Below are 22,518 nucleotides of genomic sequence, written 5' to 3'. Positions count from 1 at the left end.
TACATAGTATTTTTTATCATCTTTGTCTCTATATATTTAATTTTATTTACAATTAAATAAAATATGTTTTTTTAATTTGTTATGTTTTCATCTATTAAATATCTAATTTTAAAATAGAACAGAGCCTCCAAATTGATTGGGACGACCCTGGTGAAAGGATTAGAAGGACTCAATGGCTTGTGTCCACGTTCAACCAAAATGGAGAAGTGCGTGAATGAGTGGATATTAAGACTGACAGAGACGTTCACAAGATGATGCATAATATGTTCAAAATTGTTTTGATGGTTGTAATCGCTTAGTTATAGTAATGGTATTTTAATTGTTTTAGTAATGGTATTCTAACGTCGGATTCTGAAGCATAGTCAACATCAATCATCCAAATCGTACACACATGATGCCAAATTTAATTACTCGTTTATTCTTTGATTCATTCTGTCTTTATATCGTATTTATACAGAAAATAAACAGCTATCAGATGCATGGTTTCGTAAGTGGCTTTGATACCACTGAATGAGAAGAGCGATCCAAAATGCAACGGAATTTAAAATTTCTCCTTTAGTGATCCTTACGAATGAGCATGATCAGTGATAGAATCGTTACCTCGTGTGGCGATTGAAACCTTTGGTGCAGATCTACGAAGCGATCACGAACGTTGAATGGTGACAACGCCTCTACTCAATCCACACGAATGGATTCTTTCAATCTCAGTGCTAGCTGCTACGAATGAAGGCTTTGAGTGTGTGTGTGTGTGTGTGTGTGTGTGTGTGTGTGTGTGTGTGTGTGAGAGAGAGAGAGAGAGACGAAATTACAACTGCGCAAATGCTTCTGCACAAGGGTTCCATTTATAGAACCACTTGTATGGGTTGCAAGCTAAAAATCCCACTTAAGTGTATGTGGCTCATATCTTATGATATGCCAAAATCACTTAAGCGTGTGGTACCTTACCATATTTTGTATTCTACTTAAGTACACCATACCTTATGATGTTCTACAATTCATTTAAGTGCACCGTACCTTACGGTGTTCCTTAGTTAATATATATCTCATCAATCCATCCTTTTGTGTGTGACCCTGTAGGTTTTCGCGACATTAGCAATTATATTAAATCACGTATTTAACATAATAAACAGTGAGCAGTATCTAGCAACACATCACTGCTATCCGAGACACGAAAATATCATGTGATCTGACAAATCCTTTTGTGATAATACGTATGTGTACAATTACCCTTTTGCCCCTATGTCTATATTGAACACAAGGCATAGACCGTGTCATCTTGTCCAGTTTAATATTGGGCCCGTAGACATTTATCCTGTTACGCAAGATGGGCAAATTCCATCTAGGTCACTCATGTCCCTTAGCATGCTTCGTGGAGTACCCATAAACTGTCTTTATGGTCATCCAGTTACGAACAATGTTTGATCAGTAATAAAGCACTCGACTCTACATCTAGGGTCCATAATGGTTTCAGGTCGAATGGTGGTATACACCCCTATCACCATGAGAATAACTTATGACACTTTGCATAACATTTTATATAGTATTCTCATAGCGGGTCAATCCAGTATAAATATTACTCTTAATATTCATACCTATGTTTAAGACTTGATAACTCCTTATCCATGATCCATGAGATGTGATCATCAGTCTGTATGCATAATAGTATTAATGTTTTAATGTTATCCCACTTTATAATAAAGCTCGACTATGGATACTTTAAGAATAATGTCCTTATGTTTAATGGGGTCTCATGATTAAGTCACACTTGATACATTAAATGGACTAGCTATTCTAGGGACTTTATTAAACAAACATAATAAAGAAAAAGCCTTTTATTATTAATAAATCATTCAATACAAGTACCAAAAGTATTGACCTCTAGGGCTTACAGATGATCGTGTTAGAATTCGACAATGAGTATCATAATTCCTAGTACCGATCGAGAGTAGGATATGATTAGGTTTTGTAAGTCCCCAAGGTGGGCATTTATAGAACTCCAGGGGTAGGTCCCACCGTAAAACCCTCCATAATGGATAAGGTTTAGTAATTCACTCTACTTGATGAGACTAGCCTTGCCTTAACATATCTAATTGACCAGGTAGCTAGAAGCTAATCTTCATGTGTTGTGTAATCAATAAGACAGACACTCTCTTATACGCTTTCCCATTACGAGTAGGGTAATAGGTGATTGCGTGATCACACATTGTGAGAACTTAAGAGTTCTAACCTCTTAGTTTGCTCTCATGATATGCGAGTATAATATTAGGTTAATGAGTAATAATAGGCACCTTTGATCGAGTAGACCCATAAGATATGGGAACTCCACTGGATAAGTTGTATCTCACTACATATTCAATATTTCAAGTGGATCGGGTAAGGATAAAGGTAAAGGAAAGGCATGAAGACTTTGAAGACCTTGTTGTTTTGACTTTTGTTTTCCTCTACATCTCTTTATCTTTTGTAGAATTGTATCAGACATCCTTTATATGTACACACTGTATTTTGTATCTTGGTAAATGTTATCCATATATTTAGATGTCATTCATATAATGTATGTACTCAAGACCAGTTTAACGGTTCACTATAATACCATTCTAGACGTGTATTATGTTGGGTTGTTACAATTTTGAAAGAAAAGAAATGAGACAATGACGAAGGTAAATAATACATTAATTATATATTAACTAGTTTTTTTTATGTGATTGTATTCTTGAATAAAATATTTATGATAAAATACATTACAACATTATATTTTAATTGAGCATACTATGATAAATCTATAGTATTTATAATCAATGTATTATATTTCAAATATTTATAATGACAAATCTATAGTATTGGAGGGGATACTATGATAGAATGCATTACCTATAAATAACCAAGGAATGCCCTTGCTACCTAATTATTATTAATGTATGGATGATCAAGGATGAATTAAAAGTTGAAAACTTGCTTCTATAAAATTTATGTCAGCTTATTCAAATTAAGAGGCGAGGGAGTTCACGTCGTGGATTAATGCGTCCTTCGAAAATAAGCATATGATAATTTGACCAAGTTATATGGTTGTTGTGTGGAAAGAAATAACATGATTTTATTCTACAATTACTTTGAAAATATATTCAAACATTTCATAGTTGTCTTAACATTCAAAGAAGTGGATCTTATATAGAAGAATAGTTAACAATTATCAAATTCTATGAGTATTGAGACAAAAAAAATGAAAGTCATTCCATAATCATAGGCATAACACGTTACTAAATGATTTGTATTAGGATCTTGAAACTTTAATAGTTTGTAGTATTAAACAAAATACTATGCTTAACATTTTTCTTAATTATATACTATATGAATTGTTATGCCTACAAGTATGTCGATGTCAACTCAATAATAATTGTTTCCATGATATATTAAATCAACTATTTATTTATTGTTGTTGAATATTTCAGTTAATCTATTTTTTAATTTTCAATTTCTATAATAAAATTATCAAATTAAACAATATTTCTCAGATTTCAACTAGTTTTATAGAGAAAAAAAAGCCAAGTGTCACTCTTCCATGCAATCATTCATTTTCACATATGTCATAATTGTGTCTCTTTAAATAAAAAAGAAGTTGAAGCATGTGTCTTACTTATGCCATGATGGATCAAGAGCAATTGAGTTTTTCAAGGAACCATATTTACCACACACCCAATGCAAGCAACCACACTCTCTCCATTCTTCCAAATCTACCCCTAATTATATATAAAAACACTTTAACTTAAGTGCAATAAAGTAATTTCATCATTTTCACATCTAAACTATGAAATACTCTCTGTCTATAAAAGCTCTCAAAACCTCTCATTGTAACAAACACTCATTTCTCACATCACAGTTTCTCCCTAACAAGTTCAGTTCAGTTGTTTCTTTCATATAAATATGGTAAGAAACAACCCCAACGTTGTAGTTGTAACCATTCTATTTCTATTATTATCATTACCATTAGTCTCGTGTGAAGAATGTTCATCGAAATATGAAGGTGGTTGTCACGATAAAAATGAAGCACTAAAGTTAAAGGTAATTGCAATATTTTGCATATTATTGTCAAGCATGATTGGTGTTTGCATTCCGATTTTCACAACTTCGGTTCCGGCTTTAAAACCCGACGGAGACTTGTTCGTCGTTATAAAAGCTTTTGCATGCGGTGTTATACTTGCTACCGGTTATATGCACGTGATGCCAGATTCATTTGCGGATTTAACTTCTCCTTGTTTGCCTCAACACCCTTGGCATAAATTCCCATTCACCACTTTCATTGCTATGATCTCCGCCATTTTTACTCTCATGGTTGATTCATTTTCTTTAAGTTATTTTAAAAAGAAACTTCCTATGTCTTCTTCTGTGAATAATTTGGAAACGACAAAGGAATTGGAACTTGGTCATGTTCATGGTCATGGTCTTGCGATTGCAAATGGACATGAGAAGAATGTGAATGCCGAACAATTGCTTCGATACCGTGTTGTGGCTCAGGTTAATTAATTTCTTTGTTATTAAATCTTATATTTATGTTGAGTTTCTTGTTTCTTGTTTCATGTTTTGTTGATATGATGTGTGTGGAATTGGGTTCAGGTTTTGGAGTTAGGAATTGTGGTGCACTCAGTAGTGATTGGTTTGTCAATGGGTGCTTCGGAGAATCCTTGCACAATAAAGCCTCTCATTGCTGCACTTTGCTTCCATCAACTCTTTGAGGGAATGGGTTTGGGTGGTTGCATATTACAGGTATTATTATTATTATTATTATTATCACTATTACTATTATTATACGACTCTAATGTGTTATGTATATTTTTTACAGGCTGATTATGGAGTGAAGATGAAAGTGATAATGGTATTTTTTTTTGTCAGTGACGACGCCATTTGGGATAGCATTAGGGATTGGATTATCGGAAGTGTATAGTGACACTAGTCCAACTGCACTAATTGTAGAAGGGGTTCTAAATGCTATTTCTGCAGGGCTTCTCAATTACATGGAACTTGTTGATTTATTGGCTAATGAATTTATGGGTACAAAGTTGCAAAGTAGAATCAAGCTTCAATTATTGTGTTATATAGCTGTTTTTCTAGGCGCAGGAGGCATGTCGGTTATGGCAATTTGGGCTTAAAATATAGTTAACTTAGTTTAGTTCTTACTCATATAACTTTTATGTTAGTTAGTTGTAACCATTTTTTAAGAAAAGTATGGTTTCCTATTATTCTATTTTAGTCTAGGAATCACGTTTTTGTGACTTCATTATTTGATGGAATATAGTTACTTTGTTTATAGTTCATTCTGATTTTGCTCATTGGTGTTGTTTTTGTTTTTTTTTACATGTTTTGTTATTCTTTATTTGCTTCCTAGCATTCTATAATCCATAAAAGAATGTGTATAGCCTCATTCTTTCATGAGCAAGAGTTTATAAGCAATTGAGATTCATTAAAGGTCACCAAAGTAGATGTTTCCTGACTCATACATTAAAAAAATAAAGCATATTTGTCACAAATAAATAAATATAACACAGTAAAATTTTGATTTTTTTTTAAAATAACCATATTTTTAAAATTAAGTTTTTAAATAATCATTTAAAAAAATAATAATCACTTTTCAAACAGATGAACTTGCGCATCCACTTAGATTACAAAGGATTCCAAAATATTGAACGGAGGCGTCATGATTACTGACGCATGCATGTGTAGTTTAGCAAATGCGCCATGCATATGACGCATGCATGTGCTTGTGTGTGTGGTGCCTAACCCTCTGGCGCATGCATTTCATGGTTCATCTATAAATACATTGTGCATCTCACATATTTTTACACACAAGTTCTTACCCTCCAACCCCATCTTCTTTCATTCTACTTCAATCTCCTTCAATTTTTTTCTTAAACCATGTATGAATACATTGGCAAGAGAAATGTCGATTTAATTTTTTCAGTCGTCGCACTTTCAATAAAGATTCGACTTTGGAATATAGATTCGTTTGAACGTCTTAATCGGACGTTGAACCGTTGGCTAGATGGAGAAATTGCAGATGGTGAAAGGCAGGGGCGACCCTGTGGGGGTGCGAGGAGTGCTACCACACAGGGCCTCCGACTTTTTAGGCCCAGAATTTGATAGAATGGGTCAATATAAATATAAGACTAACGAATATATATCTCTAATTCCATTTTAATATATGATTGTAGTGTAGCCTAGTGGTGGTCATACTAATTTTGTAGTTATGCAACTTGGGTTTGATTCCTTGTTTTTACAATTTATGTATATTTTTACTTTAAAAAAAATGCCACCACATTGTTTTTAAATTTAATTTAAAATTGCAACTAATTTAATAAATATTTTCTTTTATTAATATATTTTATAGATCTATGAAAAATTTTAAGATGTAATTTTGAAAATATTTATATTTTTGTATCATTGTGAATCGCTACATTAATAAATTTGAAATAGTAGTTGTGAGACTTTGAAAATTTATAATTTTACATTGTTGATTGTTTATTAAATAAAACACTTCATTATTAATATTGTGGAAATTGTTCAAAAAAAATTTCTTTTATTAAATGGTATGAACTTTTTTTTATAAATCGAAGATGGTAAGAGAAGAAAGACACGAATAACTAAACTTCGATAAATCAAATTTCTACATAATATTTTTTATCATCTTTGTCTCTATATATTTAATTTTATTTACAATTAAATAAAATGTGTTTTTTTTTAATTTGTTGTGTTTTCATCTATTAAATATCTAATTTTAAAATAGAACAGAGCCTCCAAATTGATTGGGGCGACCCTGGTGAAAGGATTAGAAGGATTCAATGGCTTGTGTCCACGTTCAACCAAAATGGAGAAGTGCGTGAATGAGTGGATATTAAGACTGACAGAGAAGTTCACAGGATGATGCATAATATGTTCAAAATTGTTTTGATGGTTGTAATCGCTTAGTTATAGTAATGATATTTTAATTGTTTTAGTAATGGTATTCTAACGTCGGATTCCGAAGCATAGTCAACATCAAAAATCCAAATCGTACACACATGATGCCAAATTTAATTACTTGTTTATTCTTTTATTCATTCTGTCTTTTAATCGTATTTATACAGAAAATAAACAGCTATCAGATGCATGGTTTCGTAAGTGGCTTTGATACCACTGAATGAGAAGAGCGATCCAAAATACAACGGAATTTAAAATTTCTCCTTTAGTGATCCTTACGAATGAGCATGATCAGTGATAGAATTGTTACCTCTTGTGGCGATTGAAACCTTTGGTGCAGATCTACGAAGCGATCACGAACGTTGAATGGTGACAACGCCTCTACTCAATCCACACGAATGGATTCTTTCAATCTCAGTGCTAGTTGCTACGAATGAAGGCTTTGAGTGTGTGTGTGTGTGTGTGTGTGTGTGTGTGTGTGTGTGTGTGTGTGTGTGTGTGTGTGAGAGAGAGAGAGAGAGAGAGAGAGAGAGAGAGAGAGAGAGAAACAAAATTACAACTGCGCAAATGCTTCTGCACAAGGGTTCTATTTATAGAACCACTTGTGTGGGTTGCAAGCTAAAAATCCCACTTAAGTGTATGTGGCTCATATCTTATGATATGTCAAAATCACTTAAGCGTGTGGTACCTTACCATATTTCGTATTCTACTTAAGGACACCTTACCTTACGATGTTCTACAATTCACTTAAGTGCACCGTACCTTACGGTGTTCCTTAGTTAATATATATCTCATCAATCCATCCTTTTGTGTGTGACCCTGTAGGTTTTCGCGACATTAGCAATTATATTAAATCACGTATTTAACATAATAAATAGTGAGCAGTATCTAGCAACACATCACTTCTATCTGAGACACGAAAATATCATGTGATCTGACAAATCCTTTTGTGATAATACTTATGTGTACAATTACCCTTTTGCCCCTATGTCTATATTGAACACAAGGCATAGACCGTGTCATCCTTGTCCAGTTTAATATTGGGCCCGTAGACATTTATCCTGTTACGCAAGATGGGCAAATTCCATCTAAGTCACTCATGTCCCTTAGCATGCTTCGTGGAGTACCCATAAACTGTCTTTATGGTCATCCAGTTACGAACAATGTTTGATCAGTAATAAAGTACTCGACTCTACATCTAGGGTCCATAATGGTTTTAGGTCGAATGGTGGTATACACCCCTATCACCATGAGAATAACTTATGACACTTTGCATAACATTTTATATAGTATTCTCATAGCGGGTCAATCCAGTATAAATATTACTCTTAATATTCATACCTATGTTTAAGACTTGATAACTCCTTATCCATGACCCATAAAATGTGATCATCAGTCTGTATGCATAATAGTATTAATGTTTTAATGTTATCCCACTTTATAATAAAGCTCGACTATGGATACTTTAAGAATAATGTCCTTATGTTTAATGGGGTTTCATGATTAAGTCACACTTGATACATTAAATGGACTAGCTATTCTAGGGACTTTATTAAACAAACATAATAAAGAAAAAGCCTTTTATTATTAATAAATCATTCAATACAAGTGTAACACCTCAAAATTTGCCCTCCTCTTCTTGGGACTAGTTTAGCATATTGCATTTCATGTTTTAGGACATTATGCATTTGCATATTGCATATCATGTGGAAATAATGAAGTCATCCTCCAAAGTCTTTTCAGAGATGGAGAAGTGATGTGGTTCAAGCTTGAGGGTTTCTATGGACTGATTGTCAACCATCTGAGGGTTTGAGCTTCAATTAGGGTTTTCTTGATCCTTCAAAGGTTGAGTATTATCTTGCTGGCAAGGGTATATCACCATCATGATGGTTATATCATCATCCAGGGTTTCATTATGCTTGATCAGTTTCCTTTGGATTAGGGTGTTGACCTCTGGTCAACCCTAATCACTGACTTCTTCCAGTCAGAGCTTCTCAAGGAGATGAGGTATTTGTTGGTGGTTTAGATCACATGATCATTATGAAGAGCTTATTGGAGCTAGGGGTTCATTTCTGAGCCATTTCCTCAGGTGATAGAGGCTCAAAGTCTACAGTGCATTCTCAAGTCATCTAGGGCCCATAAAAGTCAACTGAAAGTCAACTGAGGGCTAGGAGTGGGAGAAATGGTTTGAGACACTTCATTCATGTTTAAAAGAGGTTTATTCATCATGTCAAACACATACCTTGAAGATTTTGAAGCCAAATCAAAAGTTTCCCAAAATGGAAAGTGACCTTTAATTGAACGTTTCCAAAAATAGCAAGTTTTTGGACCATCTTCAACTTAACTTTCCAACATAAAAGAAGCTTCAAATGAAATTTTATCCAACAGGAAAGTTGAAGATCTTTCTCTCCCATTTCCAAAAAGTCCAAGATCATGAGCATCTGATGAATGGTTGAGGAGTTATGAGCAAAGGATCACCAAGTGTGCATGGAACTTCAAAATGCCATAACTTTTGAACCAAAGCTCCAAAATGAGTCCCTCTTTTTGCAAATTGCATGTCATGACCTATATTTTCTAAATCCATCATTGCATTGCATGAAATAATATCACATGATCATTTGGCCATTCATATGCATTTTGGAGGGAAATTGGGGAATTTAAATTTGGTGCAAGCTACAAGCCTAATTCCAATCCCATTGTGTTCATTAGGTGATTTTGAGTGAATGTGAAGCACTGCATGCTACTGTTCACGTGTGAACTAAGCCATGCACCTTCATTTTTCATTTTTTACAAAACACCCCAAATGTCCTTAATTATGATTAGTACATGTCTAATTGTGATTACAATGTCATTAGCACATGGTATATAAGACAAATCATAACAGAATTTGGCATAATCACATTTCTAGATCTAGAAATTTCTTTTCCCTCCAAAATTCTCTCTCATTGGAATTCAAATTTTCTCCACACAAACACATAATTTCTGCATAGATCCATCATCATCATGGAGTTTTGAGCTAGATCCATACATTTTTTGTGGAAATTGAGCAAGGTTTGGAGTTGTTCAAGTGCATGTGCATGTCAATGGAAAGTTCAAATTAAGCAAGATTCAAGAGGATTCAAGTGTTGCTTTTCATTCAAAGCTTCAAGGCAAGGATACTGAAGAAGGATTGGAGCTTTTGGAGGCTTGGATACACTGTTTTGGTCACTGCAAGTTCAGGTTGGTGAAAATTCGAACCTCATAATTCTTGATTCTATTGCCATGATCTTGTAGATCTTTTCATGATGAGAATTCTGGTATAAATTTCATTAAAAACGGATGAATATTGATGAAGTTATGTTGAATTAAAGTTTGAAGTGGTGAAACTTATTTCCTTCGATTTGCTTTGATCATGAAGAATTAAGATGTATGATTGTGATATTCTTGATGTACGCGTTGAGATCTTTCATTTGGTGTACCTGTTTGCAATTTCTGGAAAAAAAATCATACGTGGCACTATAGCGCCACCGTCTCAACGAAGGAGACGGTGGAAACCACCGCTGGTGAACAGTCCTGGCCACCATCTGCAAACCCTAAGGGCTGCGCTCTAAAACGACGTCGTTTCAGTCCAGCGCACCATACCTGCTTCGATTCCCAGGCGCAACATTGGCAATTCTTTTTTGATTTTTTCAGCCTTGGCCAAAACGACTGTGTTTTAGTGCGTTTCCATCCTCACTTCGATTCCAGCCTCTAGCATTTTTTCAAATTAACCTCTCCTTTTCCATTTCCCTCCATTTTCTCATGCATTTTTCTTCATTAATTCATATTTTTTTATCCAACTTCAAAAAATCATAACAATTTGAAAATGAATCCAATTTAATCCAAATTTTTTTCCAAATGTTAATCTGGATGTCTATTATTTTTTGATTGTGATTTCATGATTTTATCATTTCTGGATTTTTAATTGTGGACTGTGGATTGAACATGTATGCAAATGTGACATGTTGTACCAATTCTTTTGTGAAATGCTCATACATTGGCCAATTGATTTGAAATTTGGTATGCTAATTACCAACATGTTGCATGATTTTTGAGGCTTGGTTTGGTATTTTTAGCATTTTTCATCCCTGTTTTAGACACATGAATGTATGGTGTGACAATGTGTGTCACACATTTTGATGTTGATCTTGTTCATTTTCATTGATATGTCAATTGAGCTCTGTTGATTCCAATTTTTTGCATGATGCTTGTGTTTAACATGTTGTATGCACATAAAAATTTTCATGATTGTTTGATTCATTTCTGTTTTAATATGGAATTTTGATTCTTGATGTCCAATTGTGTGCTTTGTAATTGACTTTGCCATATCTTGCTCATGTGATGACTTTGCTTGATGATTTAGACTTGGTCCTTTTTAGGACATGTTCTTGTTTGATTAAAGATGCTTCATGTTGAATATCCACTTCTGTTTTGACTTTTTGCTTTTCCTTTGACCCTAGTCTTGGTACTAGTGGTTTGTACTCATCTTTTGAGCTTTGTATTTCAGGTTCAAGCTATTACCTCTAGTGGTTGATGCAATCTTATGACTTGAGATGCAAATTTGCTTTGTCCACTAACCTTTCTTGTGTTGTAGGTTTATTGGTGTTGAACTCACTTGAGTTGTTTACACATAGGACTTGTATTGTGTACATATGGGTTGGAACCACTATTGATTGTCTGTTTGGTTTGTCTGAGTACAATATTGACTTGTTTGATTTTCTTACAGGTACTTTAGTTGCTTTAGCTCATTGCTTGAGCATTGCTTTGCTTGTGGTTGGCATACCACCTAGGTAACCATTCTATTCTCCATGTAGTCTGGAAGTCCTGCCGTTTCTTTTGGCAGGCACCTGTCTGAAGCCCTCCTTAAGAGGCAATGTTTGTTATTGTTTATATTTGTGCCATGTACTTCAAAGACCTCCTAAGTGAAGAGGCATTGGCAGATAGAAGGGATTTGCAATCAATCCCCTGTTATTCAGTTGAGTCTTTCATTATGCTCGCACTACGTGCTGAGGCTTTTGAATAAACACCCAAAATCTTGTATAGTTAGTCAGGTGCAATAGGGTCCCTCATTCTGGACCCCCACACCTTCTTTGATTTAAGCTCACCCAGGCCAGGGTTAAGAGCTATGAGGTCTAACCCTCATTACCTTTCATCTGCTCACCCTGACAGTCAATGTCAGTGGTTAAGAGCCTCGGACACCCCTTTCAGTGTTGGCTTGTTTATCGAGGTTGATATGACACCTTGACTAAAGCCCAACCTTGTATGAGCCGCTTGTTTGCATATAGTGTGTGATACCTGTTCACCTGTGATGTTTACTTGCTATTTATTCGTTGTTTCAACTTGCTTCCTGTGCGAGTTAGGATCTGTGTAGATACCTCAACCTAGGACTATTGTGGATTGCATGACAACTATTAGGCTCGAGTCAGTCTCTCTTTTAGTTTGTTATTTCCCGGTCTCTGGTTAGGAGAAAGTTTCTCCCCTGTTAAGGGGAACTACGTCACCCTGATCCTCATACCAGATGAGGTACGTAGGCAGGAGATCGTGCGAGATCTCTCTGGGCGCCTTTTTTTTTTCTTTTTGTGTGTGTTTTGCTTGACAACTATTAGGTCCGAGTTCCAGACTCCCTAGTAGTTTATGTGTTCAGCCCTTTTGTTTTTTGACGTCTCAGCGTCTTCTTGGTGGTTTGTGTGACAGTTATTAGGCTCGAGTGCCAGACTCCCTATTAACTTGTCTGTTTGATAACCTTTTTGTGTGTGTTAGGAGATGGATGTAAGACCAGGGATTGGCATTCCGTATCCTATTTGTGTTTGTTTGTTCGGAGTTGGACGTAAGCCCAGCCATTGGCAGTCTGTTTCCGTTTGTGTGTTTCTTTTGACGTCTCAGCGTCTTTGTATTGTGTTTTGTTTCGGCGTGCGTTAGCCGAACTACGAGTGTTCTGATTCTTCTCTGGATAGAGAGGATACGTAGGCATAGGATGCGATGTCCTAGCGAGCATGTTTCCCATTCCCCCCGAACTACGTTGACTCTGATGTTTGTTTCTGACAAACTACGTAGGCCCAGGATGCGACATCCTGCCGAGTCCGCTTCCTCCGTCTTCTTCCATCTGTGTTTTATTCCAGTGTGTGTGCATTCTTTTGAGCAGTTATTTAGCAACCTTATTCTATTCTTTTGAGCGTGGATCTCGTCGAGTACGACGGACGTGAGGGGTGCTAATACCTTCCCCTTGCGTAACCGACTCACGTACCTTGTAATCTACGGTCGTAAGACCATTCCTTTCTAGGTTCACTTCGAGCGTTTCCTTTCCCTCCTTTGGGATAAATAACGCACGGTGGCGACTCTGTTTGTTTTGTTTTTCCCGCCGGTTGTTTTTCACGTTGTGACAACAAGTACCAAAAGTATTGACCTCTAGGGCTTACATGTGATCGTGTTAGAATTCGACAATGAGTATCATAATTCCTAGTACCGATCGAGAGTAGGATATGATTAGGTTTTGTAAGTCCCCAAGGTGGGCATTTATAAAACTCCAGGGGTAGGTCCCACCGTAATACCCTCCATAATGGATAAGGTTTAGTAATTCACTCTACTTGATGAGACTAGCCTTGCCTTAACATATCTAATTGACCAGGTAGCTAGAAGCTAATCTTCATGTGTTGTGTAATCAATAAGACAGACACTCTCTTATACGCTTTCTCATTACGAGTAGGGTAATAGGTGATTGCGTCATCACACATTGTGAGAACTTAAGAGTTCTAACCTCTTAGTTTGCTCTCATGATATGCGAGTATAATATTAGGTTAATGAGTAATAATAGGCACCTTTGATCGAGTAGACCCATAAGATATGGGAACTCCACTGAGATAAGTTGTATCTCACTACATATTCAATATTTCAAGTGGATCGGGTAAGGATAAAGGTAAAGGAAAGGCATGAAGACTTTGAAGACCTTGTTGTTTTGACTTTTGTTTTCCGCTACATCTCTTTATCTTTTGTAGAATTGTATCAGACATCCTTTATATGTACACACTGTATTTTGTATCTTGGCAAATGTTATCCATATATTTAGATGTCATTCATATAATGTATGTACTCAAGACCAGTTTAACGGATCACTATAATACCATTCTAGACGTGTATTATGTTGGGTTGTTACAATTTTGAAAGAAAAGAAATGAGACAATGACGAAGGTAAATAATACATTAATTATATATTAACTAGTTTTTTTATGTGATTGTATTCTTGAATAAAATATTTATGATAAAATACATTACAACATTATATTTTAATTGAGCATACTATGATAAATCTATAGTATTTATAATCAATGTATTATATTTCAAATATTTATAATGACAAATCTATAGTATTGGAGGGGATACTATGATAGAATGCATTACCTATAAATAACCAAGGAATGCCCTTGCTACCTAATTATTATTAATGTATGGATGATCAAGGATGAATTAAAAGTTGAAAACTTGCTTCTATAAAATTTATGTCAGCTTATTCAAATTAAGAGGCAAGGGAGTTCACGTCGTGGATTAATGTGTCCTCCGAAAATAAGCATATGATAATTAGACCAAGTTATATGGTTGTTGTGTGGAAAGAAATAACATGATTTTATTCTACAATTACTTTGAAAATATATTCAAACATTTCATTGTTGTCTTAACATTCAAAGAAGTGGATCTTATATAGAAGAATAGTTAACAATTATCAAATTCTATGAGTATTGAGACAAAAAAAAAATTAAAGTCATTCCATAATCATAGGCATAACACGTTACTAAATGATTTGTATTAGGATCTTCAAACTTTAATAGTTTGTAGTATTAAACAAAATACTATGCTTAACATTTTTCTTAATTATATACTATATGAATTGTTATGCCTACAAGTATGTCGATGTCAACTCAATAATAATTGTTTCCATGATATATTAAATCAACTAATTTATTGTTGTTGAATATTTCAGTAAATCTATTTTTTAATTTTCAATTTCTATAATAAAATTATCAAATTAAACAATATTTCTCAGATTTCAACTAGTTTTATAGAGAAAAAAAAGTTAAGTGTCACTCTTCCATGCAATCATTCATTTTCAGATATGTCATAATTGTGTCTCTTTAAATAAAAAAGAAGTTGAAGCATGTGTCTTACTTATGCCATGATGGATCAAGAGCAATTGAGTTTTTCAAGGAACCATATTTACCACACACCCAACGCAAGCAACCACACTCTCTCCATTCTTCCAAATCTACCCCTAATTATATATAAAAACACTTTAACTTAAGTGCAATAAAGTAATTTCATCATTTTCACATCTAAACTATGAAATACTCTCTGCCTATAAAAGCTCTCAAAACCTCTCATTGTAACAAACACTCATTTCTCACATCACAGTTTCTCCCTAACAAGTTCAGTTCAGTTGTTTCTTTCATATAAATATGGTAAGAAACAACCCCAACGTTGTAGTTGTAACCATTCTATTTCTATTATTATCATTACCATTAGTCTCGTGTGAAGAATGTTCATCGAAATATGAAGGTGGTTGTCACGATAAAAATGAAGCACTAAAGTTAAAGGTAATTGCAATATTTTGCATATTATTGTCAAGCATGATTGGTGTTTGCATTCCGATTTTCACAACTTCGGTTCCGGCTTTAAAACCCGACGGAGACTTGTTCGTCGTTATAAAAGCTTTTGCATGCGGTGTTATACTTGCTACCGGTTATATGCACGTGATGCCAGATTCATTTGCGGACTTAACTTCTCCTTGTTTGCCTCAACACCCTTGGCATAAATTCCCATTCACCACTTTCATTGCTATGATCTCCGCCATTTTTACTCTCATGGTTGATTCATTTTCTTTAAGTTATTTTAAAAAGAAACTTCCTATGTCTTCTTCTGTGAATAATTTGGAAACGACAAAGGAATTGGAACTTGGCCATGTTCATGGTCATGGTCTTGCGATTGCAAATGGACATGAGAAAAATGTGAATGCCGAACAATTGCTTCGATACCGTGTTGTGGCTCAGGTTAATTAATTTCTTTGTTATTAAATCTTATATTTATGTTGAGTTTCTTGTTTCTTGTTTCTTGTTTTGTTGATATGATGTGTGTGGAATTGGGTTCAGGTTTTGGAGTTAGGAATTGTGGTGCACTCAGTAGTGATTGGTTTGTCAATGGGTGCTTCGGAGAATCCTTGCACAATAAAGCCTCTCATTGCTGCACTTTGCTTCCATCAACTCTTTGAGGGAATGGGTTTGGGTGGTTGCATATTACAGGTATTATTATTATTATTATTATCACTATTACTATTATTATACGACTCTAATATGTTATGTATATTTTTTACAGGCTGATTATGGAGTGAAGATGAAAGTGATAATGGTATTTTTTTTCTCAGTGACGACGCCATTTGGGATAGCATTAGGGATTGGATTATCGGAAGTGTATAGTGACACTAGTCCAACTGCACTAATTGTAGAAGGGGTTCTAAATGCTATTTCTGCAGGGCTTCTCAATTACATGGCACTTGTTGATTTATTGGCTAATGAATTTATGGGTACAAAGTTGCAAAGTAGAATCAAGCTTCAATTATTGTGTTATATAGCTGTTTTTCTAGGCGCAGGAGGCATGTCGGTTATGGCAATTTGGGCTTAAAATATAGTAAACTTAGTTTAGTGCTTACTCATATAACTTTTATGTTAGTTAGTTGTAACCATTTTTTAAGAAAAGTTTCGTTTCCTATTATTCTATTTTAGTCTAGGAATCACGTTTTTGTGACTTCATTATTTGATGGAATATAGTTACTTTGTTTATAGTTCATTCTGATTTTGCTCATTGGTGTTGTTTTTGTTTTTTTTTACATGTTTTGTTATTCTTTATTTGCTTCCTAGCATTCTATAATCCATAAAAGAATGTGTATATCCTCATTCTTTCATGAGCAAGAGTTTATAAGCAATTGAGATTCATTAAAGGTCACCAAAGTAGATGTTTCCTGACTCATACATTAAAAAAATAAAGCATATTTGTCACAAATAAATAAATATAACACAGTAAAATTTTGATTTTTTTTTTTAAAATAACCATATTTTTAAAATTAAGTTTTTAAATAATCATTTAAAAAAATAATAATCACTTTTCAAACAGATGAACTTGCGCATCCACTTAGATTACAAAGGATTCCAAAATATTGAACGGAGGCGTCATGGTTACTGACGCATGCATGTGTAGTTTAGCAAATGCGCCATGCATATGACGCATGCATGTGCTTGTGTGTGTGGCGCCTAACCCTCTGACGCATGCATTTCATGGTTCATCTATAAATACATTGTGCATCTCACATATTTTTACACACAAGTTCTTACCCTCCAACCCCATCTTCTTTCATTCTACTTCAATCTCCTTCAATTTTTTTCTTAAACCATGTATGAATACATTCGCAAGAGAAATGTCGATTTAATTTTTTCAGTCGTCGCACTTTCAATAAAGATTCGACTTTGGAATATAGATTCGTTTAAACGTCTTAATCGGACGTTGAACCGTTGGCTAGATGGAGAAATTGCAGATGGTGAAAGGCAGGGGCGGCCCTGTGGGGGTGCGAGGAGTGCTACCACACAGCGCCTCCAACTTTTTAGACCCCGAATTTGATAGAATGAGTCAATATAAATATAATACTAACGAATATATATCTCTAATTCCATTTTAACATATGATTGTAGTGTAGCCTAGCAGTGGTCATACTAATTTGGTAGTTATACAACTTAGGTTCGATTCCTTGTTTTTACATTTTATGTATATTTTTACTTTAAAAAAAATGCCACCACATTGTTTTTAAATTTAATTTAAAATTGCAATTAATTTAATAAATATTTTCTTTTATTAATATATTGTATAGATCTATGAAAAATTTTAAGATGTAATTTTGAAAATATTTATATTTTTGTATCATTGTGAATCGCTACATTAATAAATTTGAAATAGTAGTTGTGAGACTTTGAATTTATAATTTTACATTGTTGATTGTTTATTAAATAAAACACTTCATTATTAATATTGTGGAAATTGTTCAAAAAAAATTTCTTTTATTAAATGGTATGAACTTTTTTTTATAAATCGAAGACGGTAAGAGAAGAAAGACACGAATAACTAAACTTCGATAAATCAAATTTCTACATAGTATTTTTTATCATCTTTGTCTCTATATATTTAATTTTATTTACAATTAAATAAAATGTGTTTTTTTTTAATTTGTAGTGTTTTCATCTATTAAATATCTAATTTTAAAATAGAACAGAGCCTCCAAATTGATTGGGACGACCCTGGTGAAAGGATTAGAAGGATTCAATGGCTTGTGTCCACGTTCAACCAAAATGGAGAAGTGCGTGAATGAGTGGATATTAAGACTGACAGAGAAGTTCACAGGATGATGCATAATATGTTCAAAATTGTTTTGATGGTTGCAATCGCTTAGTTATAGTAATGGTATTTTAATTGTTTTAGTAATGGTATTCCAACGTCGGATTCCGAAGCATAGTCAACATCAATCATCCAAATCGTACACACATGATGCCAAATTTAATTACTCGTTTATTCTTTGATTCATTCTGTCTTTTAATCGTATTTATACAGAAAATAAACAGCTATCAGATGCATGGTTTCGTAAGTGGCTTTGATACCACTGAATGAGAAGAGCGATCCAAAATGCAACGGAATTTAAAATTTCTCCTTTAGTGATCCTTATGAATGAGCATGATCAGTGATAGAATTGTTACCTCTTGTGGAGATTGAAACCTTTGGTGCGGATCTACGAAGCGATCACGAACGTTGAATGGTGACAACGTCTCTACTCAATCCACACGAATGGATTCTTTCAATCTCAGTGCTAGCTGCTACAAATGAAGGCTTTGTGTGTGTGTGTGTGTGTGTGTGTGTGTGAGAGAGAGAGAGAGAGAGAGAGAGAGAAACAAAATTACAACTGCGCAAATGCTTCTGCACAAGGGTTCTATTTATAGAACCACTTGTGTGGGTTGCAAGCTAAAAATCCCACTTAAGTGTATGTGGCTCATATCTTATGATATGTCAAAATCACTTAAGCGTGTGGTACCTTACCATATTTCGTATTCTACTTAAGTACACCTTACCTTACGATGTTCTACAATTCACTTAAGTGCACCGTACCTTACGGTGTTCCTTAGTTAATATATATCTCATCAATCCATCCTTTTGGGTGTGACCCTGTAGGTTTTCGCGACATTAGCAATTATATTAAATCACGTATTTAACATAATAAACAGTGAGCAGTATCTAGCAACACATCACTTCTATCTGAGACACGAAAATATCATGTGATCTGACAAATCCTTTTGTGATAATACTTATGTGTACAATTACCCTTTTGCCCCTATGTCTATATTGAACACAAGGCATAGACCGTGTCATCCTTGTCCAGTTTAATATTGGGCCCGTAGACATTTATCCTGTTACGCAAGATGGGCAAATTCCATCTAGGTCACTCATGTCCCTTAGCATGCTTCGTGGAGTACCCATAAACTGTCCTTATGGTCATCCAGTTACGAACAATGTTTGATCAGTAATAAAGCACTCGACTCTACATCTAGGGTCCATAATGGTTTCAGGTCGAGTGGTGGTATACACCCCTATCACCATGAGAATAACTTATGACACTTTGCATAACATTTTATATAGTATTCTCATAGCGGGTCAATCCAGTATAAATATTACTCTTAATATTCATACCTATGTTTAAGACTTGATAACTCCTTATCCATGACCCATGAGATGTGATCATCAGTCTGTATGCATAATAGTATTAATGTTATCCCACTTTATAATAAAGCTCGACTATGGATACTTTAAGAATAATGTCCTTATGTTTAATGGGGTTTCATGATTAAGTCACACTTGATACATTAAATAGACTAGCTATTCTAGGGACTTTATTAAACAAACATAATAAAGAAAAAGCCTTTTATTATTAATAAATCATTCAATACAAGTGTAACACCTCAAAATTTGCCCTCCTCTTCTTGGGACTAGTTTAGCATATTGCATTTCATGTTTTAGGACATTATGCATTTGCATATTGCATATCATGTGGAAATAATGAAGTCATCCTCCAAAGTCTTTTCAGAGATGGAGAAGTGATGTGGTTCAAGCTTGAGGATTTCTATGGACTGATTGTCAACCATCTGAGGGTTTGAGCTTCAATTAGGGTTTTCTTGATCCTTCAAAGGTTTAGTATTATCTTGTTGGCAAGGGTATATCACCATCATGATGGTTATGTCATCATCCAGGGTTTCATTGTGCTTGATCAGTTTCCTTTGGATTAGGGTTTTGACCTCTAGTCAACCCTAATCACTGACTTCTTCCAGTCAGAGCTTCTCAAGGAGATGAGGTATTTGTTTTTGGTTTAGATCACATGATCATTATGAAGAGCTTATTGGAGCTAGGGGTTCATTTCTGAGCCATTTCCTCAGGTGATAGAGGCTCAAAGTCTACAGTGCATTCTCAAGTCATCTAGGGCCCATAAAAGTCAACTGAAAGTCAACTGAGGGCTAGGAGGGGGAGAAATGGTTTGAGACACTTCATTCATGTTCAAAAGAGGTTTATTCATCATGTCAAACACATACCTTGAAGATTTTGAAGCCAAATCAAAAGTTTCCCAAAGTGGAAAGTGACCTGTAATTGAAAGTTTCCAAAAATAGCAAGTTTTTGGACCATCTTCAACTTAACTTTCCAACATCAAAGAAGCTTCAAATGAAATTTTGTCCAACAGGAAAGTTGAAGATCTTTCTCTCCCATTTCCAAAAGGTCCAAGATCATGAGCATCTGATGAATGGTTGAGGAGTTATGAGCAAATGATCACCAAGTGTGCATGGAACTTCAAAATGCCATAACTTTTGAACCAAAGCTCCAAATTGAGTCCCTCTTTTTGCAAATTGCATGTCATGACCTATATTTTCTAAATCCATCATTGCATTGCATGAAATAATATCACATGATCATTTGGCCATTCATATGCATTTTGGAGGGAAATTGGGGAATTTAAATTTGGTGCAAGCTACAAGCCTAATTCCAATCCCATTGTGTTCATTAGGTGATTTTGAGTGAATGTGAAGCACTGCATGCTACTGTTCACGTGTGAACTAAGCCATGCACCTTCATTTTTCATTTTTTACAAAACACCCCAAATGTCCTTAATTATGATTAGTACATGTCTAATTGTGATTACAATGTCATTAGCACATGGTATATAAGACAAATCATAACAGAATTTGGCATAATCACATTTCTAGATCTAGAAATTTCTTTTCCCTCCAAAATTCTCTCTCATTGGAATTCAAATTTTCTCCACACAAACACATAATTTCTGCATAGATCCATCATCATCATGGAGTTTTGAGCTAGATCCATACATTTTTTGTGGAAATTGAGCAAGGTTTGGAGTTGTTCAAGTGCATGTGCATGTCAATGGAAAGTTCAAATTAAGCAAGATTCAAGAGGATTCAAGTGTTGCTTTTCATTCAAAGCTTCAAGGCAAGGATACTGAAGAAGGATTGGAGCTTTTGGAGGCTTGGATACACTGTTTTGGTCACTGCAAGTTCAGGTTGGTGAAAATTCGAACCTCATAATTCTTGATTCTATTGCCATGATCTTGTAGATCTTTTCATGATGAGAATTCTGGTATAAATTTCATTAAAAACGGATGAATATTGATGAAGTTATGTTGAATTAAAGTTTGAAGTGGTGAAACTTATTTCCTTCGATTTGCTTTGATCATGAAGAATTAAGATGTATGATTGTGATATTCTTGATGTACGCGTTGAGATCTTTCATTTGGTGTACCTGTTTGCAATTTCTGGAAAAAAATTCATACGTGGCACTGTAGCGCCACCGTCTCAACGAAGGAGACGGTGGAAACCACCGCTGGTGAACAGTCCTGGCCACCATCTGCAAACCCTAAGGGCTGCGCTCTAAAACGACGTCGTTTCAGTCCAGCGCGCCATACCTGCTTCGATTCCCTGGCGCAACATTGGCAATTCTTTTTTGATTTTTTCAGCCTTGGCCAAAACGACTATGTTTTAGTGCGTTTCCATCCTCTCTTCGATTCCAGCCTCTAGCATTTTTTCAAATTAACCTCTCCTTTTCCATTTCCCTCCATTTTCTCATGCATTTTTCTTCATTAATTCATATTTTTTTTATCTAACTTCAAAAAATCATAACAATTTGAAAATGCATCCAATTTAATCCAAATTTTTTGCCAAATGTTCATCTGGATGTCTATTATTTTTTGGTTGTGATTTCATGATTTTATCATTTCCGGATTTTTTATTATGGACTGTTGATTGAACATGTATGCAAATGTGACATGTTGTACCAATTCTTTTGTGAAATGCTCATACATTGGCCAATTGATTTGAAATTTGGTATGCTAATTCCCAACATGTTGCATGATTTTTGAGGCTTAGTTTGGTATTTTTAGCATTTTTCATCCCTGTTTTAGACACATGAATGTATGGTGTGGCAATG

The 22,518-nt window shown here is 34.7% G+C and overlaps 1 protein-coding gene and 1 pseudogene across 1 annotated transcript; both read left to right on the top strand.

Annotated features, from left to right (window-relative positions):
- The first annotated feature begins 3,868 nt into the window (after positions 1-3,868).
- Positions 3,869-5,141, top strand: LOC127084720 (fe(2+) transport protein 1-like; annotated as a pseudogene).
- A 10,186-nt stretch (positions 5,142-15,327) lies between these two features.
- Positions 15,328-16,626, top strand: LOC127084719 (fe(2+) transport protein 1). The gene is made up of 3 exons (XM_051025227.1): positions 15,328-15,998; positions 16,098-16,247; positions 16,321-16,626. Exons 1-3 carry the CDS (start codon positions 15,408-15,410, stop codon positions 16,624-16,626), a joined length of 1,047 nt encoding a protein of 348 aa, XP_050881184.1. The 5' UTR covers positions 15,328-15,407.
- The last annotated feature ends 5,892 nt before the right edge of the window (positions 16,627-22,518 follow it).

This window comes from Lathyrus oleraceus, chromosome 5 (genome assembly GCF_024323335.1).
Source record: "Lathyrus oleraceus cultivar Zhongwan6 chromosome 5, CAAS_Psat_ZW6_1.0, whole genome shotgun sequence".
Taxonomy (NCBI): domain Eukaryota; kingdom Viridiplantae; phylum Streptophyta; class Magnoliopsida; order Fabales; family Fabaceae; genus Lathyrus; species Lathyrus oleraceus.
Note: the sequence above shows the minus strand (reverse complement) of the source record. Positions and strands in the feature narration are given on the sequence as shown.